Genomic DNA, 18,523 nt, shown 5'->3' with positions numbered 1-18,523 from the left:
ACAACCAAAGTAGGAACAGAATTATAGGTATGAAGACCATTTGAAGGGTTATCAGCTGGGATGGGGAAGGGGGAGAATGGGGGAAAAGGTACAGGGATTAAGAAGCATCATTGGTAGGTACAAAATAGATGGGGTTGCCAAGAATAATGAAGGAAATGGAGAAACACATGCACGACCCATGGATATGAACTAAGGGGAGGATTGCTGGATGGAAGAGGGGTACTGGGTAGAAGGGGGCAAAGGGAGAAATTGGGACAATTGAATAGCATAATTAATAAAATACATTTAAAAAATTTATTCCTAAGTATTTTATTATTTTTGTTGGGTTTGTGAATGAGATTGATTTTTTTCATTTCTCTTTCTGACTTTTGTTAAAATATAGAAATACAACAGATTTTTGTATATTTGTATCCTGCAACTGTGTTTGTTTATAATTTCTAACAGTTTTTTGGTGGCATCATTAGGGTTTTTAATATATAAAATCATGTCATCTGTAAATAGTGACAGTTTTACTTCTTTCCAGTTTGGTTTCCTTTTATTTCTTTTCTTGTCTAATTGTTTTAGTAGGACTTGCAACACTGTGTTGAAAAATAGTGGCATAGTGGGCATCTTTGTGTTGTTCCCTGATTGTAGAGGAAAAGCTTAGTATGATACTAGCTGTAGGTTTGTCATATATGGCCTTTATTATATTTGAGGTACTTTCTTTTTAAGTCTGTTTTTTGAGATGTTTTATCTTAAATGGATATTGTATCACCTCAACTGCTTTTTCTGCCTCTATTCAGATGATTATATGATTTTTATCTTTCATTTTGTTAATATGGTTTCATATTGATTGATTGGTTTGTGGATGTTGAACCATCCTTGCATTACTGGAATAAATCCCACTTGATCATGGTCTATGATCCTTTTAATATATTTGATTTGCTAATATTTTGTTGAAAATTTTTGCTTCTATTCATTTGAGATACTCGTCTGTGATTTTCTTTTGTTGTGTATTGTCCTTGTCTGGTTTTGGTACCAGAGTAATTTTGACTTTTTAAATTTGCTTAGGAAGTATTCCCTCCTCCTCTTCAATTTTTTGGGAGAATTTGAAAAAGATAGGCATTAAATCTCTGAATATTTGGTAGAATTCACCAGTGAATTCTGGTCCTGGACTTTTCTTTTTGAGGAGGTTTTTGATTACTGTTTCAATCTCCTTACTAGTGATTTTCTTCATAATTCAGTGTTGGAAGATTATATGAGTCTAAGAATTTATCCATTTTCTCTAGAGAACTATAGCTCTAGGGCTGAGGCTTGTATTTTTAATTAAAAATAAATTTATTAGTAGCTTTATTTTTTTAAGATAATTCACACACTATAACATTCACCCTGTTAAAGCGTACATGTCATACATGTCAGTGTTGGTTAGTATGTTTACAAAGCCTTATACTTTTAAGGAAACATTTTTACTTAAGTATGCTAAATTGGTTGCTATTTCCTATCACTTTCCTCTTGCCTTCTCTTAAATGCTTTTGATTCAGGTCTGATGTCATCTTTAGGGAAGGCTGTTTGATCCCTCATACATTTTGTTTCCCTGTGCTCCCATAGCTCTTTTTCATCCCTTTATTATATTACTTATCACATTTATATTATTGTATCTCTTTAGTTATTTGTCTTCCCTTTCAGACCATTTATCTCTCAAGAACAAAGACTGTTCTTGTTTTTCCAATATCTTCAGGAGCTAGAACAATATGAGATATGGTAGCTGTTTCAGTATATATTTATTGAATGATTATAACCTCAGATAGTTTTGGCTGCCCATAAGCCTTACACATATACTAAGAGTTTGATATACTAAATTTAATGATGAATATTAAAATAATGTCCTTTCTGTTGCTGGGGATGATACCATTTTAGTGTTGGAAGGGATCAGTCCACCTCCAGCTAACACATACACACTCAGGCACACATTCGAGCACACAAAGCAATTGGAATCTGTAGAAGTTGAATGACTTAGTGGTGATGTTGGGACTAAAGAATCCATGTTACCTCATTTTGTCCTGTACTATTTTTTTCCCCCCTTACAGTTTATAGCCTAATCTCATGAGTTAGCAATGAAAATTCATTTGTTTTCAAAAGTTTAGGAAAAAGATCTTGATAATGTTTATTTATAATATTATCATTCTATTTTAACAATAAGAAACCAGTTGCCAACCAGAATTTTGGAAAAGAAGTATTAAATAGTGATATTATTTTTCTGTGTTACAGACCTCCGTGAGTGAAAGCCTTCAGAGAGAAGCTGCTAAAAAGCAAGCGATGAAACAGGTAAGGTAGAAAAGTGAGTTAAATGCACTTGGTCAAGTATTTCAGCTCACATTTTTAAATATCAGTTTTTGTATCTTAAGTGCTGAGACAAAACAATAGGTGTGTATAAAGAAATAGTTTTATCTTGACCATTGTTTTTTTAAATATGTTAAGATGTTTCTTGATTTACATAGATTTCCAGTATTTATAAAATTTAAGGAAAAAATAGAATGAAGAATTAGCTCTTTATTGCTGTTTTGTAGATTAAAACCATTTCTGATTTCAATGACTCAGCAGTCTGATAATAGATTATATGGCTTAATAATTCCGACTTACTTGCCCAAAAACATTTTTCTTCACAACCAGAATGATTTCACAATTTTATAAGTTGAAAACCACCTACCAAGAAAGGGGAATGTCAGATAATTTTTAATAGACTTGCTAGCACCATTTTTATATAATGCTATATATATTCCCAAGCATTTTTTAATATACATACATTATTTTACAAATTCTCACAAACCTTTTCATGGTCTTGATTAAGAAATCTGAAATTTCAAAAGGATAAATTACCCCTTACAATGACACAGCTATTTACAGAGGTAAGCCTGAAGGCTTACTAATTTTTCTCCTGCTACACCAGTGCGTCTTAGATTTAGCTGCTACAGAACATAATGAAATTACACAATGGCAAAGTAGCTTTATTTTCAATTTTAATTCTTTTCCTATTCACATTTTCTTTAAATTTTGGTACGTATTTTTCCCTGTCTAAGAAGAATCTGATATAAGGATAAATTTGTTAACACACTTTTTATATGCCAAACATCGTAGCATAAACTACTTTCTAAGAATGATCTTTAATTTTTACAGCAATTCTGTAAGATAGATGCTCTTATAATCCCCATTTTGTAGTTGAGGAAACAAAGACAAAAAGGATTTATGTGACTTCCATGAGGTCTCATATTTAGTAAGTGGTTGAGGTGTGTTCCTGCACAGGCAGTGAAATTGCAGAGCCTAAACTTTTAGCCACTGTGTTTTAGTGCCTCCCTGGAGAATGGGCATAGAATTGTGTTTTTAGTTATTATTTTAAGATTATATCTTAGTTTAATAGCAGGGTATAAAAAATCACTTAAAAAACTTGATTATTTAACATAAATGATTTGTTTGAATCCAAATTTTTGAGTTCAATAGAATTTGATAGAGACTACCAAGTTCAACTCCTTTACTATATAGATGAGGAATTAGTGCTAGAGAGTCTGGTAACTTTTTGAAGGTCATATAGGTGTCTTGTTTTTTAGTGTTCTTTTGATATTTCTGTCCTGCTTTTTCTTATTCACTTATGGCATAAATCCCAAATGTAAATTTATTGCTGACTCTGGCTTTTTCAATTTTTCTATTTCATGGGACGTTTTCATAGTTTGCTTATAAATTGGAAATACTGCAGTTCTTGTACCTCTCACCTGCCTGCTGCTGCTTCGATCTACCATTTGTGCTTCGATCTACCATTTGTGCTACCTATTTTTCACCTTATTCCCCACTTGTGTGTTTTAGCTTTGTATTTAGCTTTAATCCCTAACTATTTACATGAGGAATAGTAGTTTGATTGCATTTACTGAATCTAAGAGAATACTCTTAGAAATAGTGTACTTATTTATCTAATATACCACTTTTTCTTCCTTTTTATTCTTTTGTCTGAACCTCAAGTGTACAAAACTGATGATGACAACATTACCTTATTGCCTGTTTCATTGAGAAAACTTTTAATATGTCATCATTAAATATATTTGTTATAGGTCTTTGGTAAGATAACTCTTGTCAAGTTAAGGAATTACTTTCTGATTTTGATCTGAAGTTTTATTTCTTATTGTTTGTTTAATGAATGAACTATTTTGAAAGGATAATACTTCATGACAATGTTGGATTTCTACCAATAAAGTAAGGTTAGAAAATCAATCATTATAATTTCACATAAATAGTATCAACCCAAAATAGACATAAGGTATTATCCTTTTTATATATTGTTTTCTTTGGCTTACCAAAATTTCATTTAAGGGTTTTTGTATTAAGTGTTGAAGAGTTTTACATTATAAGCAAGATTCACCAGTAATTTTTCTTATCTTATAATTATCCAGACTGTGGGTCTTAATGAGCTAATGATAAACATGTTTTATAAGTTTGTTTCTACTTCATTAATTTCTGCCTTCACAAGTTAATATTTTTTTCATTCTGCTTTCTTTGAGTTCATTTTGTTATTTTTCTAACTTTTTGAGATGAGTGCATATCCCTGTTTTTCAGCCTTTTTTTCTAATGCATGTATTTAAAGCTGTGCATTTTAATCTAAACTAATACAGCTGCATCTCACAAATTTTGATAAGCAGTAATTTTGTTATTCAATTCACAATATTTTCTAATTTGCATTATGATTGTTTTTTTGACCCATGGGTTATTTAGAACTTAATTTCTAAACATATAGGGCCTTAGGGTTACCTTTGTGTTAATAATTTCTAAAATGATTTCTTTGTGTTCCTAGACCATGCATTGTATTAGTTCATATCTTTAAAAGGTGTTGAGGTTAACTTTATAGTTCGGTTAAGTTTTTATAATTATTTTTTCTATACTTGAAAAATATTCTGTATGTTTTCACTGGGCCAGTTGTGTTAATTCATATGTATTTATCTGATTTTTTTTTTTTTTTTTTTTTTTTGTCTATTCTATTAATTACTGAGAGGCATACGTTGAAACCCTCTACTAAAAAAAATCCTCTACTAGGTTGTGGACTTGTCTATTTTTCCTTATATTTTTGTTTAGTTTTTTTTTTTTTCTTGCTTTATATATTTTGAGAATGAAGTTAATAACATATCTATTCAAGTGCTCTCTGGACACTCTCCCAACTATATAAAAGCATGTTATCAATTTAAAGCAACCTTAGTGTCCCTTTTCCCTTGTTTTTTATTGTAGTGGTGGTTATTATTCCTTAGATTCCATGTTTTTCGCTTTGAGTTCTCCAGGTCGGTTTTAGGGATTGAGTAGCAGTGCTAATTCACCATGTAGGCAGGAGGAATCATTGTTATTCTGAGGTTAAAGTAAATGTTGGAAAATAGAAAAATTAAAAAATTTAAATGTCTTAAACAATATTCCAGAAAAGTTTTTAAGTTAGTGTGTACATTATTCCAGAGTCTAATTGTTGCTATGTAAAAACCTGAGAATGTCAGGTCTGTTCTTTGAATGATTATATCACCCCATTGAAAAAAAGCCCTCTTGTATTCCATATTGCGGTAAGCAATGTAACAATTAAAGAAAAAGTGTAATGTGTAACTCGGGAACATTTAAACACGACAAGAGACTGAGCTTCATGAAACAGTTAGAAAACAATAGTATCAGGCAAATATTGCAGTACTGAATGTGCCATCAGAGTTCAAAAAAAAGGGATCATTGCAGGTAAAGGTCCTTAGAGAAGGCCTCATTTAAGTAGGGGTTATGAACAAAATAAACTGATCAACAAAATAAAACCAGAGGCATGGAGATTTTTTGGAGAGGAGAACCATGCAGTTTACAGAGAGGGGAGATCCATGCAGTTTACAGGGAGGCTGGGAACTCCACGTGGTTCTGCATTAAGAGCTGGAGAGCACTGAAACACAGGCAAAATGTCCCCAGTCAGGCTCGAATGATTCTGAGCTACGGGTAAAACTGCACTGTGTCTGGGAAGTAGGGAAACTGTATCTCTGACTTTTCTAAAACTAGCCTGGTTTGGCAGGGGGAGGCAGAACTATGTGTTTGTGGTGTTTTAAAGAAAATAAGACATAACGGCCGAAATCCACCAATAATCTAAATCTGTATAACCTTTAAATAAACAATTCTTTTTCTTTTCACCAAAAAAAACAAAAAACAAAACCAGAGGCATGGAACAGACTGACGTCTCAGAGGGGAAGTGGGTGGGGAAGACTGGAAGAGATTAGCCAAAGAACATACATGCATAGCCGATGAACAGAGAGAACATTGTGGTGAAGGCCAGGGTGGGGGCTGGGTGGAGGGGGCAAAGAGGAGAAATGGGGGACAATTGTAATAGTGTCAGTAATTTAAAAAAAGAGGTAAGGGTTGAGTTTGTTTCTCTTTTGTTTGTTCATTTATTTTGTTTTTATTAGCATCCACAAAGTAAAATATGGTATTTCTTTCTCAGTCTGACTTATTTCATTTATCATAATACCCTCTATGTTCATCCATGTTGTGGCAAATGATAAGATGATATTCTTTTTTTACTGCTGAGTAATATTCCACATCCTTTTTATCCATTAATGTATTGATGGACACTTAAGTTGCTTCCATATTTTGGCTATTGTAAATAATGCTTGGATGAGCTGGGGGTGCATATGTCATTTCATATTAGTGTTTCGGATTTCTTTGGATAAATACCCACAAATTGATGGTCACCAGATGAGAGGAGGCATGGGGGGATTCGTGGGAAAGGTGAAAGGGATTAAGAAGTACAAATTGCTGATTATAAAAATAGTTACAGGGATGTAGAGTACAGCGTAGGGATATAATCAGTAATACTATAATAACTGCGCATGGTTCCAGGTGGGTGCTAGACTTACTGGGATGATTACTTCATAAAGGATATAAAATATCACTATGTTATATATTTGAAACTCAGTGTATCATTATATTATCAGTTGTAATTGAAAACTTTTTTTTTTTTTAAAGTAGGGGTTGAGCTGTCCTTGAAGCTCTAGATAAGATTCTGATGGCCTGAAAGCAGGAGAAAGAACATTTTGTAGAGGAAACATGATGAACAAAAGCAGAGAATTTTATATTGCAAAATATTAATTACAAAAATATCTCCATTTTTCTGTTATGTAGGGAGCTTTTAAAAAAGTGTTTCCTACCGTTTGAAAATTGAATGTTTTATTTGGTAACTCAGCTTACCTAAAAATGATATGAAAGATTAATATGTAATATACTTTAGGCATCTAAAACCAAGGTTAGATGTTTCTAAGTTAAACCTTGGACCTTCTGACCTGTAGATGTGGATAATTTTATTTATGTACAAATGAATAAATAATAATGTTTATTGAACACTTACTCTCTGAGAAGGAAAACTCTGACTCCAAAAAACCTCCGCTGCCTTGCGGCATACCTCTTCAGGGGAAAGGCTAAGGGAGTAACCCCGACAGAAAATCCGGAGCCGGAGTCCCTAAGGCGGTTTGACGTTGTAGTCAACACCGGCAACTCCTGCGGCGCACCTGAACCCAAGCTGTATCGACTCCGTCTTTCCCTTGGACCCTTCAGCTGCGAAGAGAGGGGGGGTCTGCTGCATGGGCAACAGCAGACCCTCCATATCACCCTGCCCAGGCTCTGTAGCTTCAGCTTCTCTGGAGAGGACACTCCAGCGTCATCGCAAGATGTCGATTCAACACGGGAGGAGACAGATACCGTGTCACTCCCGAGTCGGACTGCACAGCCATTCTCGGCGGTGCAGATAGACTCTTAAGAAGAAGCTACACCATCGTCTCTCGAGACGGACGGCTGCCGACGACGACTCTCTGTGATGCTCCATTCTTAGTGGTTTAATTATTTAATTATCACAACTACTTTGAGGGTAGAACTCATTTTTTTTTTTAGATTAGGAAAACTGAGACACAAAGTAATTAAACAAACTTCCCCAAAGTAGCTAGTAAGTAAACGCCAGGATTCAAACTCAAGCAGCTAGGCTCGGAATTCATGTTCATATTTTTGTATAAAAATGTGACTGGTATAATTTTTATGATATATTTCTGATTCATGATCTTGTCTCAAGAAAATTACTTCAGCTTTTTTGTGCTGTTAGCTAGTTCATATTTTGAAACATGTTTAATTTTCCTTTTAAGACCAAACTGGAAATCCAGAAGGCCCTTGCAGAAGATTCCACTGTATATGAATATGACAGTATTTATGATGAAATGCAGAAAAAAAAGGAAGAAAGTAATCCCAAATTGCTTTTGGGAAAAGACCGAAAGGTTTGTAACAGAAAATACAAACTTTCTTTGACCTTGACCTGCATTGTGTGTCTTAATCTTATTTCAGCATGAGGATCATTCGGGAAAAAGTTTTTAGGTATCTGAAGTGTGAAGTGCCCCTAGCTCCAGGTATAATAAAAGCCAGGAAGCCCTTCATTTAGTATTTGAACAGGAACAAGTAAATTATCTAACAATTTTATAAATTTTGGTTTTTGCTTTAAACCCTTCGCAAATAATTTTTTGAAAAAACTTTCTTTGGAAATTTTTGTTCGCTCTTGTTCATGTTTACTTGTATTTTGTCATCCTCTCTCTTTTTTTTTTTTTTTTTTTTTTTTTTGCTTTCTACACCATGATCAGAATTGTAGTTTGAAAAAAATTAAGGGTAGGAGGAATTCAAATAAGTTCATATGTCCCATCAGTCTTAATTTTTCACAAGCACAGACTGATTTTTAAGAATCTTTGCATTTTACAATATCTAGAAATAAAATGATGGTGTAAAATTATATTAAAGCTATTATTTTAAGTAATCATATTTCAACTAATGTGCAAACTAGTAGGAACTTCTCTGATTCACATATTTGTTTAAAAAGTGCCAAGGCAATACCAGTATAACCCTGGCTGGCTGGTATGGCTCAGTGGATTGAGTGCCGGCCTGCCAATTCAATTCCCAGACAGGGCACATGCCTGGGTTGTGGGCCAGGTCCCCAGGTGGGGGTGTGCAAGAGGCAACCAATGGACATTTTGATGCTTCCCTTGCACATCTATGTTTCTCTCCTTTCCCTTCTCTCTAAAGATAAATAATAAATAAAATATTTTTTTAAAAAGACAATACCAGTATAAAGGGTGAGAAAAACAGTGGAAAGATTACTTACTTAGTTTGAGTTTTTAACAAATAATGATAAAATAAAATGTTGAATATTTCTTACCTTACACTTAACATTTCTTTTGGAAAAAATTTTAGCTTCCATCTTGCTAATAAATTTATATTGATTTTTGAGAAGATGACAGGCCTACCTATTTGGACTAGACATTTCTGTCTTAATTCATGATTAAAAATAGAGTATTAACAATTATTATTTTTGACTATCTTCTAAATAAACTTATTTTCCCCCTAGCCCAAGTATATTCACAACTTACTAAAAGCTGTTGAGATCAGAAAGAAGGAACAGGAAAAAAGAATGGAAAAGAAAATACAGAGAGAACGAGAAATGGAAAAGGGAGAATTTGATGATAAAGAGGCATTTGTAACATCTGCTTATAAGAAAAAACTGGAAGAGAGAGCCGAAGAGGAGGAAAGAGAAAAGAGGGCTGCTGCACTCGAAGGTGAAGTGGAAGAGGGAGATGGTAGAAGGAAATAAGCAGCAAAATTCTGTCCTGTGGTTAGCCATTTGCTCTGTCACTGAAATAATGTTGTGGTCATAATTTATGTATAGGAATTGAAGATACAAGATATGGTATTATGTTGTATTATAAAAGAGAGGAGACTTTTACTAGTTACATTCTCAGTAACTAGTACTTCTACTGGACTTTTCAGTTATATCTTGTTTTGTTGCTTAAAACTACAGTTATTACAAGTTATTGCCTTGGAAAATGATTCCAGTGTAAAAACATTGATTACAAGGCATAATACCATGACACTTGTCAAAGACAGGCAGCAGCCAAATTTGGCCTACAGGCTATTGTTTGCCAACTCTTGATCTAAAGAATAGTTAACACACAGTGTATGTTATACATTCTACATCTGTAAACTAAACTGCCTTTTTGCCTTTTGAATATATTCTCACTTTTGCTTTTCCTCTCTTAGCACATTTGGACGTAACCAAGCAGAAAGATCTCAGTGGATTTTATAGGCACCTATTAAATCAAGCAGTTGGTGAAGAGGAAGTACCTACATGCAGCTTTCGTGAAGCTAGGTGAGACATGGCATACAGAATACCTAGAAGAGCCCTGGCTGGTGTGGCTCAGTGGATGTAGTACCGGCTTGATAACCAAAGGGTTGCTGGTTTGATTCCCAGTCAGGGCACATGCCTGGATTGTGGGCTAGGTTCCCAGGTGGGGGCGTTTAGGCAACAACATACTGATGTTTCTCTCCCTTTCTTTCTCCTTCTCTTCCCCTCTCTAAAAATAAATAAAATATTTTTAAAAATGAAGTGAAATAAAATTAAAAATTGATGAGATTTATGAGTCTTAAGAAGGTATATTTGAAGGTTGAGATTTTGAGCAGAAAATTAGTGTTTCCATTAGAGTTTAATCTGGAGTAGTTGTGAGGCCAGCCGTGAAACTCCATGTCACTTAATAGTTGGACTTCTCAGAGTCTAATAGAATTCCTAATTATTGGCGTATACTTTAGCCAAGACAGTTGTACTAGCAATTCCTAGGGAACCATAGTTGTTCCTCTGTTAGTGTGATTAGTAAGTGATAAGAATGAATATGTGAGTAATGTAAAAAAATTAACCACACTTAACAGCTGGGAATATATAGATGATGTGAATAATTTTACTGTTGCTGATTGTAATAGTTGGATGGACTTATATATTTCCATTTTGCTGTGATAGGTGCCAAGGAGTATATCAAGATGCTTGGTGGCTTTTTAATCATAAGAGGGTTTATTTAGTGATATTTAGAATTAGACTTTTGTCACCATTTTGCTGTGAAAATATTTATCTTCATCTATAACCAGGACTCTTCTTAATTTTTATAGAAAGAAAAAATCTTAACAAAGATCCACTACTTAAATGTCACATTATGAAAATGCTACTAAGACCCAGAATATGTTTTTCTTTCCCCAATTATTCTTTGTCTGTGCTTTGCACAAACCTCTGCCTGAAGATTCTAGTGGTCCAGTACAGAAGGGCTCTTTTTTTTTTTTTTTTAACTTCTACCAATATTGAAAATATTCTGAGTGGTTGGAAAATGCTAGTTTGCAGGTGTTTACAAGGTAAATAGATATGAGCCCCTTTTTACATTTTGATAATCTGAAAGCATATATAATTGTTTTATTGATTAAAATATTGAGGAAAATTATATGAACACTTTATTTGCTTACTGAGAATGATAATATGGCATTTATTGTTATATTATTTTTTTAAAGGTGTGGGATAAAGGAAGAGAAATCAAGGAGTTATTCTGATGAAGTAAGTTCAGAGAACAGAATACCACCTGAGAAAGGCAATCTCCAAACTGTTGTGAAAGTAGAGGAAAACCCAGATGCAGACAGTGACTTTGATGACAGTGCAGATGATGAAATGGAAGGAAATAGTAAAGTGAACTGCAGAAGGGAAAAGCGCGTAGAGACCTCTAAGAATGACTCCAAGCATCACAGGAATCACACCCACTCACGGTCATCTAGTGAAGAAAGAGAACATGGTACGAGAGGCCACGTAAAAAGTTCCAAGTCAAGGGGACCTGAGAAAAGGGACGAGAAGCACCAAGAGAGACAATCCAGGGACCAGGAGAACTACTATTACACTGACCGTGATCACCGAAAAGAAAAGGAAGAGTCCCATAGGCACAGAGAGTCCAGTCATAGAGATTCCTATTGGAAGAGGCATGGACAAGAAGATAAACTGAGGGGAAGAGACCAAAGAGAAAGAAATGACAGGGAATGGAAAAGGGAGAAATATCCCACAAGAGAACAAGAAAGAGATAGACAACAGAATGATCATGACCGACACAGTGAGAAAGGAGGAAAGAAGGAAGAGAAAAGTAAAGAAAAGGAAGAACATATGAAAGCAAAGAAAGAAAGATACGAAAACAGAAATAGAGAAAAACGAGAAGTAAGTGTTCAGTCTTCAGAAAGAAAGCAAGACGGAAATGAAAGCAGCCCGAAATCTAAGGTAAAGGATAGGTTTCTTGACCAGGAAGGATCCGATAAAATGAGAAACATGGAAAAGGACAAAGAAAGAAACCCAGAGGAACTCTCTAGTTCTGAAACATCACTGGGAGCAAAACACAGAATCACAGAGGAAAGCCAAGAGATCGTCAAAGAACAAGAGAAACCACATGAGACACTGTGCAAGTTTGCAAAACGGAGCAATGAAGAAACTGTAATGTCAGCTAGAGACAGGTACTTGGCCAGGCATATGGCACGGGTTAATGCAAAGACATATATTGAGAAAGAAGAAGATTGACTTTGTGGAACATGCTGTGTGAACACAAAAAGGAGTGTGTTAGAAGGGAAGGAGTAAACTATATTTTCAAAATTCATTTTTGGTTTAGGATTAAGTCAAAGGTCAATCCTTCTGTCTTGAGTGTTTGACTGAATTGATATATAATACTTATCAGTAGCACATTCTTGGTTGTATCAAGCAACCTAAAGAGTGCTAAGTCCCAGTAGGTACTTTACAAGGAAAATTAGCTCCACTGTAACCATTAAAAAATAATTTAAACAACTTTCCTAATGTTGGTTTTGTTGCAGGTGCTGTTTGTTTTATAAATACTGTGAGATAAAATTAAGTGAGTTGGAACATAGAGAATATTGTTATACTTTATGTTTTGATATTTGTATTAAAGTATAAAATATGGATAGTTATACATCTTGCCTAACTTTAGCTCAAGCATCCTTGGCTTAAATGAAAATAAAATAGTGATATGTTTGTACTTTTAGTTTATGCTCTTATTTTAAAACTAATATCATTTATGCCACAATTTTTTTTCCATTAAAAATCATTAATTTTGAGACCCTCACAAGTTAGTAAATTGGTTGTGTACATAAATCAGTTTTAGCTAAATGTGAAAACATGGAGACGTTTAATGTGAATGAAGTTAGCTAAAGATCCAGGTGGCCTGTTTATGAACATGTCTTGTTTTACATACTCTAAAAAAAAAATACAGTTTATTACAACTCCCATTTATGTATCAAAATAAAATTATAACCTCTGTGCTAAGTCTTTGAAACTTTACCATTTGCAATTAAATACTATATATAATTTATTCATGGAAAATGAATGAATGGTGTGGAGAAAACAGTTCTCTAACAGGTCTTCCCATTAAGAAAGTGCTATTTATCTCTCATACTTACTTTAGAGTTAATCATTTTTTATTTTAGGATAAACTTATTTTAATAAGAATATTGGCTTTTAGGAAAAATCACATTAAGGATCAAATTTAGCACTTACAAATATATTTATAATATTATACCTTTAAAACCAGAAAGGACGAGTAACAAGAAAGCTAATGCTTTTATCTCTTGATTGACACATTACTATCACATCCTAATACTTTAAAATAGATCAGTAACAGTGACAAACACTTAAAAAGCACTGACTCAGCACACACTGGGGGAGTATAGTATAATGTAACTATGAAACGGTGAGATCATGGAAGACCATGCATTAACAGGCTAAAAATATTCAACTTTGTTAAAGAATTTGGTTCCTTTGTTATAACTAGTTGTTATAACTAGAGCCATATGTTGGAAAGATTAATTTAACCATAATACGCAAGATACAATCTAGGAGGGAGAGGTTGATCTAAGGGATCTGATAAGAAGCTGTCCATTACCCTCTCCCAGTGGTTCAGAGACTCACAAAGCAGCTGGATGCTTTAGCTCAGACAAGCTATATACAGTTAACCCTTGAACAGCACAGGTTTGAATTCCATGGGTCCCATTGTATATAGACTATTTTTCAATAAATACTGTAAATGGTTTTTTTTTTTTAAGATTTTTAAAAATTTATTTTCAGAGAGGGAAGGGAGGGAGAAAAACAGGGAGAAACATCCATCAATCAATTGCCTCTTGCACTCCGCCAACTAGGGACCAGACCCACAACCCAGGCATGTGCCCTGATGGAGTAGAACCAGCAACCTTTCAGTTCGCAGGCCCGTGCTCAATCCACTGCACCACATACAAAATATGTGTTAACTGACCGTTTGTGTTATTGGTAAGGCTTACAGTCAGTAGGCTACTAGTAAAATTTTGGGCAGGTCAAGTTATACACAGAGTTTTGTATGATAGGTTGGTGCCCCTTACCCCCTCACCCCTGCATTGTTCAAGGATCAACTATTACTTTTATTAACTAAGTTTGACATAGGGAGAAGCTGCAAATTAAGGGTTTCTTCTATCTCCTTCCCCAGATACAGATTTTTATGCCTCTGGCATTCATTCACCCGTTTTCTGGGAACAGTGCCGTAATTTCCCTTGGGAAAGTATCCCTTCACTCCTCTTAGTCTAGTGATTCAAATGGGGCTGCATCAACTCCAGGAAAAGTATATGATTCAAGCTAGGCCAGTTCTGAGATTTGTCAGAATTAAAAAGATGTTTTCCATTAGCATTGCCAGTAGTGAAGATGAGGTAGGTCTAGAGTTGCATGGGAGAATGTGTGTCCAGCTGCTTGACAATAAAGCCCACACAAAAGAAAGCAGAAATGAAAGATAAAGACCTAATGATAGCTTTTGAATCTCTGGTTCTAGTGGGTCATATGTTTTTTAAAAATATGTTTGTTTTGGGGGGTGACTCCACTAACGATTCACCCTTCTCAGACTTAAGACCCTTTATAACCTTATAAAGGATAATGGGAGAAGGTCTTGTGCTCCTCTATCTGCTTCAAGCTGGACATGGTCATCGTCCTTCCTACCTTTGGGTCCAGAAATCCCTAATAAGGGTGGGGGTGTGGAGGGGAGGGTATATATGTTTTTAGGTACTTAAACCAATACTCTTCCTTTTTCTCTTGGGTCAGCTTGAATTGGATTCCTGCCAACATAGTGAAAAAGCTCTGATACAACAAGGTTCCACATATGATAAGTCTGTGCAAAGTTACAGAACATTCTTAATCTTAAAAATAATGTAGTATAACATGCATAAAGGAAGTGCATGTATCATGAGTATATAGTTAGATTTACACAGAAACTCCCCTCAAACCTCTCCTCAGCCTACTCCCTCACGCCTTGACTTTTAATACCATAGATTTTATTTTCTAGATTGTTTAGTATTTATCCATTTACTATTGATGGGTATGGAGTTTTTTTCCTGTTTGGGGTTATGAATAATGCTTTTAAGAATATTCTCGGGCTTGTCTTCTGGTATGTACATACGTCTGTTTGATTGGGTGACTCCTAAGAATGGATGGAGTTGCTGATCCATAGGGTAGGCATCAGCTTTAGCAGATACTGTCAGTTTTACAAAATGTACCCAAGTGTGCTCGATGTGTGAGGATTTCAGCTGCTTCACATTCTTAGACCTGTTCATTGCTTATCTTTTGTTATCTTAATTTTAGCCATTGTGGTGGGTGGGGTGGTATCTCATGGTTTTATTTTGTAGTTCCTTTAACAGGTATCATTTATTAGCATTTGGATAACTCCTTTTTAAAGAGTCTGTTTCTTTTGCCTGTACTGATTTCTTATATATTCTGGGTAGAGGTCATTTATCTCTGACTTTCCTAATGGTATCTTTTTTTTTTTTTTTTGTCTTTTAACACTGTGTAAGTCTCTAACAACTTGTCTCATAGAAGACAGAGCACTGGAGTAAGTTCAACTTTGTTGCTATAGCAAGCTCAAATTGTGTCAGACAGTGTTGATCATCTGCCACAGAGTGTAATGGTACCTTTTAATGAACAGAAATCTTTAATTTTGACAAAGTTAAACTTAAAAGTTATCAGTTTCTCAGTACATTAGACACATTTGAAGTGTTCAATAGCCACAGGTAGCCAGCAGCTACAATAAAGGAAAATGAAGATATAGAACATTTCTATTACTTGCAGAATTTTTGGACAACACTATTCTAGGATTACATTTAGATCTGCCATGCAGCTTGGAATGAACTATTGTATGTGGTATAATAAATTTAAGATTTTTTTCCATATGGATAGTAAATAGACTCAGTAGTGAATGAAAATTTGTTCAAGTGAAATCCACAATGAATACCATTATACATCCACCAGGAATAGCAAAAATGTTTCGAGACTTACAGTACTAAGTGTTGATGAGGTTTTGGAGCAATACTAAGCTACATATGCTGTCTGTGGCAGATGAACTAGCGCAGCAGGTCTTTGACTAACGTTGCATTCAGTGTCATTTTGTTATACCATTGATGAGGGAAAAAATTGATTTACAGCCAGAGATGTTCTCTGTGGTTTGCAGTTCTCCCATGTCTGTGGGTCTTCTCTCAGTACTCCAGTGTCCTCCCACACCCCAAAGGTGTGCACATTAGGTGAGTTGGCGTGTCTGCATTGCCCCAGTCTGAGTGACTGGATGTGAGTGTGTGTGTACCCTGCAGTGGGACAGCATCCTGTCCAGGGTTGGTTCCCCCCTTGTGCCCTGAGCTGCTGGGATAGGCTTCAGCCACCCAAGACCCTGAACTGGAATAAGCAGGGGCTTTCTTGGTGTTTGTTTTTTAAGAGAGAAGAGAAGAGGGTGGTGGACATTCATCGGCCACCCCTCACACGCGCCTCAATCAGGGACCAAACTGGCAACTCAGGCCTGTGTGAGCCAGGGCATAATTTGCACAATAGATGAATAATTGTAGGTGCAAATGTGTGTGTATATACACACAAACATAACACACTTTAGTTCTGTCCCGTGGGAGGACTTGGTATCAGTGACACCCCTATAACAATGAGCATAACCTACCACCTAGATCTTGGTTTCTAAATACATTCTTCATTAAAAGGAATTAGGGCTTCTTGGAGAAGTGGCTGTGGCACAAAGTATCATATAAAATGTTACTGAAATATCTTTCTTCAGAAGGTAAAGAAGCTTCCCAAGAATTACAGGGACATGTCAAAAGGACACAAAAGCCAGCTTTAATGAACTCTCACTGGCTAAATATGGGACAATTTGAGCATTGAAATTAATAATAAAATAAGAATCTGTAAAAAAAATAAAATGAAAGATAAGGAACAGGATATTTCAATAGTCTCAGAGTAGTCCCTGCCTTCAGAATACTAAGTAATTACAAAAAGAAAATAAAGTGAAAAGCCTGGCAGACACTATCTTAATCAAGTGATTAAGGTTAACATCACCAGTACAGGGACAAATCAAACTGTGTTCCACCTGATACAATGCAGTGAGAACACCTCATTCCCATGATATTTCTGCCAAAAATACACAGCTTGATTCTAATCGTGAGGAATCAATCATCAAATCAAATTGAGGGGCATTCAGCAAAATAACTGGCCTGTAATCTAAAATGTCAAGTTCATGAAAGTCTAGGAAAGACTAGGAAACTTCCAGACTGAAGGGAACGAGACATGAAACTAAAAGTAAAGTATGATTCTGGAATGCATCCTTGTGCTAAAAGGACATTGAATGGGGTCTGAGATTAGATGGCAGTAATATATTAAAGTTATTTTCCTAATTTTTATGGTTAGGTAGGATAATGCATGTCCTTGTCTGTTGAGAACATATCCCTTATGATTTTCTTTTTTGAATTTAGGATCTGTGTATTTGGGCTTCTATAGATGAGCATTTTAAAGATTGACATGCAAATAATCTTTGGCCAGCAATCAGAAAACCTAGACCTGTTTTGGAACTTTGCAACTTTGCAGCTGTGTGAACATGGGCAAGTCACTTATCCCCTCTGAGCCTCAGGCTCCTCATCTGAAAATTAGGGAAATAACACATGTCACCCAGAACTCTGAGAGTCAAATGAGATAATATATGTGAAAGTACATTATAAGTTAAAGCTCTGCACAAATTGCAAAGAATTATAATTATTTAGCTTTATTGAAATTTGATATCTAATTCTAGGTAGTTTTGATGCTAAATATTTGCAAATGACATGCAGTGATATTTGGGGGGATCCTTAATATTTTGACAGTATAGTTAAGATTTTTATTTTAATCTTAAGTTTTCAGAAGTTTCTTTTTAAATGATACTGAACAAATCTAACATGACGTTAAGAGGTATTACAGTAAGAGTTCGCAACATAAGGCATTTACTGATGTCTCACAATCTAACCAGCAACATTTATGATTAAATTGCTCCATAAATGAATATAGGGGCATTCTGTGCACTAAAAGAGGGATTCTTTACTTTTATACAAATAAAACGTTTAATTCTGCTAAAGTTTAAAAATAAAATGTTTCATGTATAAAATAAAATTTACATTGGTAAATTTCATTTTACCACTATTGACAGAGGGGAATAGTAGAAGAAATTTATGGAGCTGCAAGTATTGTGAAAGAAGAAAGTAAAATGAGGAAAAAGAAATACCATTTATATATTTCAATGGACCATAATCTAGAACTTGAAGCACCTCACTGATACGTCCAGCTCACAAAGTATCCTGAAAAATTGTAGATCAAATCATT

At 34.9% G+C, this 18,523-nt stretch overlaps 1 protein-coding gene and 1 non-coding gene across 3 annotated transcripts in view; one reads left to right on the top strand and one right to left on the bottom strand.

The window, feature by feature from the left end:
• Window positions 1-12,881, top strand: part of NSRP1 (nuclear speckle splicing regulatory protein 1) — a 28,282-nt gene extending 15,401 nt beyond the window's left edge. For both annotated transcript variants that reach the window (XM_090292498.1, XM_090292499.1), the window contains exons 3-7: window positions 2,248-2,304; window positions 8,148-8,276; window positions 9,392-9,599; window positions 10,081-10,189; window positions 11,368-12,881. In XM_090292498.1, coding sequence (XP_090148624.1) covers window positions 2,248-2,304; window positions 8,148-8,276; window positions 9,392-9,599; window positions 10,081-10,189; window positions 11,368-12,406 — 1,542 coding nt within the window. In that variant the 3' untranslated portion in view covers window positions 12,407-12,881. The remainder of the gene's footprint in view (window positions 1-2,247; window positions 2,305-8,147; window positions 8,277-9,391; window positions 9,600-10,080; window positions 10,190-11,367) is intronic.
• Window positions 12,882-15,689: 2,808 nt separating this feature from the next.
• Window positions 15,690-15,813, bottom strand: LOC149997923 (small nucleolar RNA SNORA28). The gene has a single exon (XR_016507338.1). It is a non-coding gene; the product is annotated as a small nucleolar RNA SNORA28 (small nucleolar RNA).
• Window positions 15,814-18,523: the final 2,710 nt, after the last annotated feature.

This window comes from Furipterus horrens, unplaced genomic scaffold, assembly GCF_987537825.1.
Source record: "Furipterus horrens unplaced genomic scaffold, mFurHor1.1.pri manual_scaffold_11, whole genome shotgun sequence".
Taxonomy (NCBI): domain Eukaryota; kingdom Metazoa; phylum Chordata; class Mammalia; order Chiroptera; family Furipteridae; genus Furipterus; species Furipterus horrens.
The sequence above is the reverse complement of the archived record's forward strand: the minus strand, read 5'-3'. Positions and strand labels throughout refer to the sequence as shown.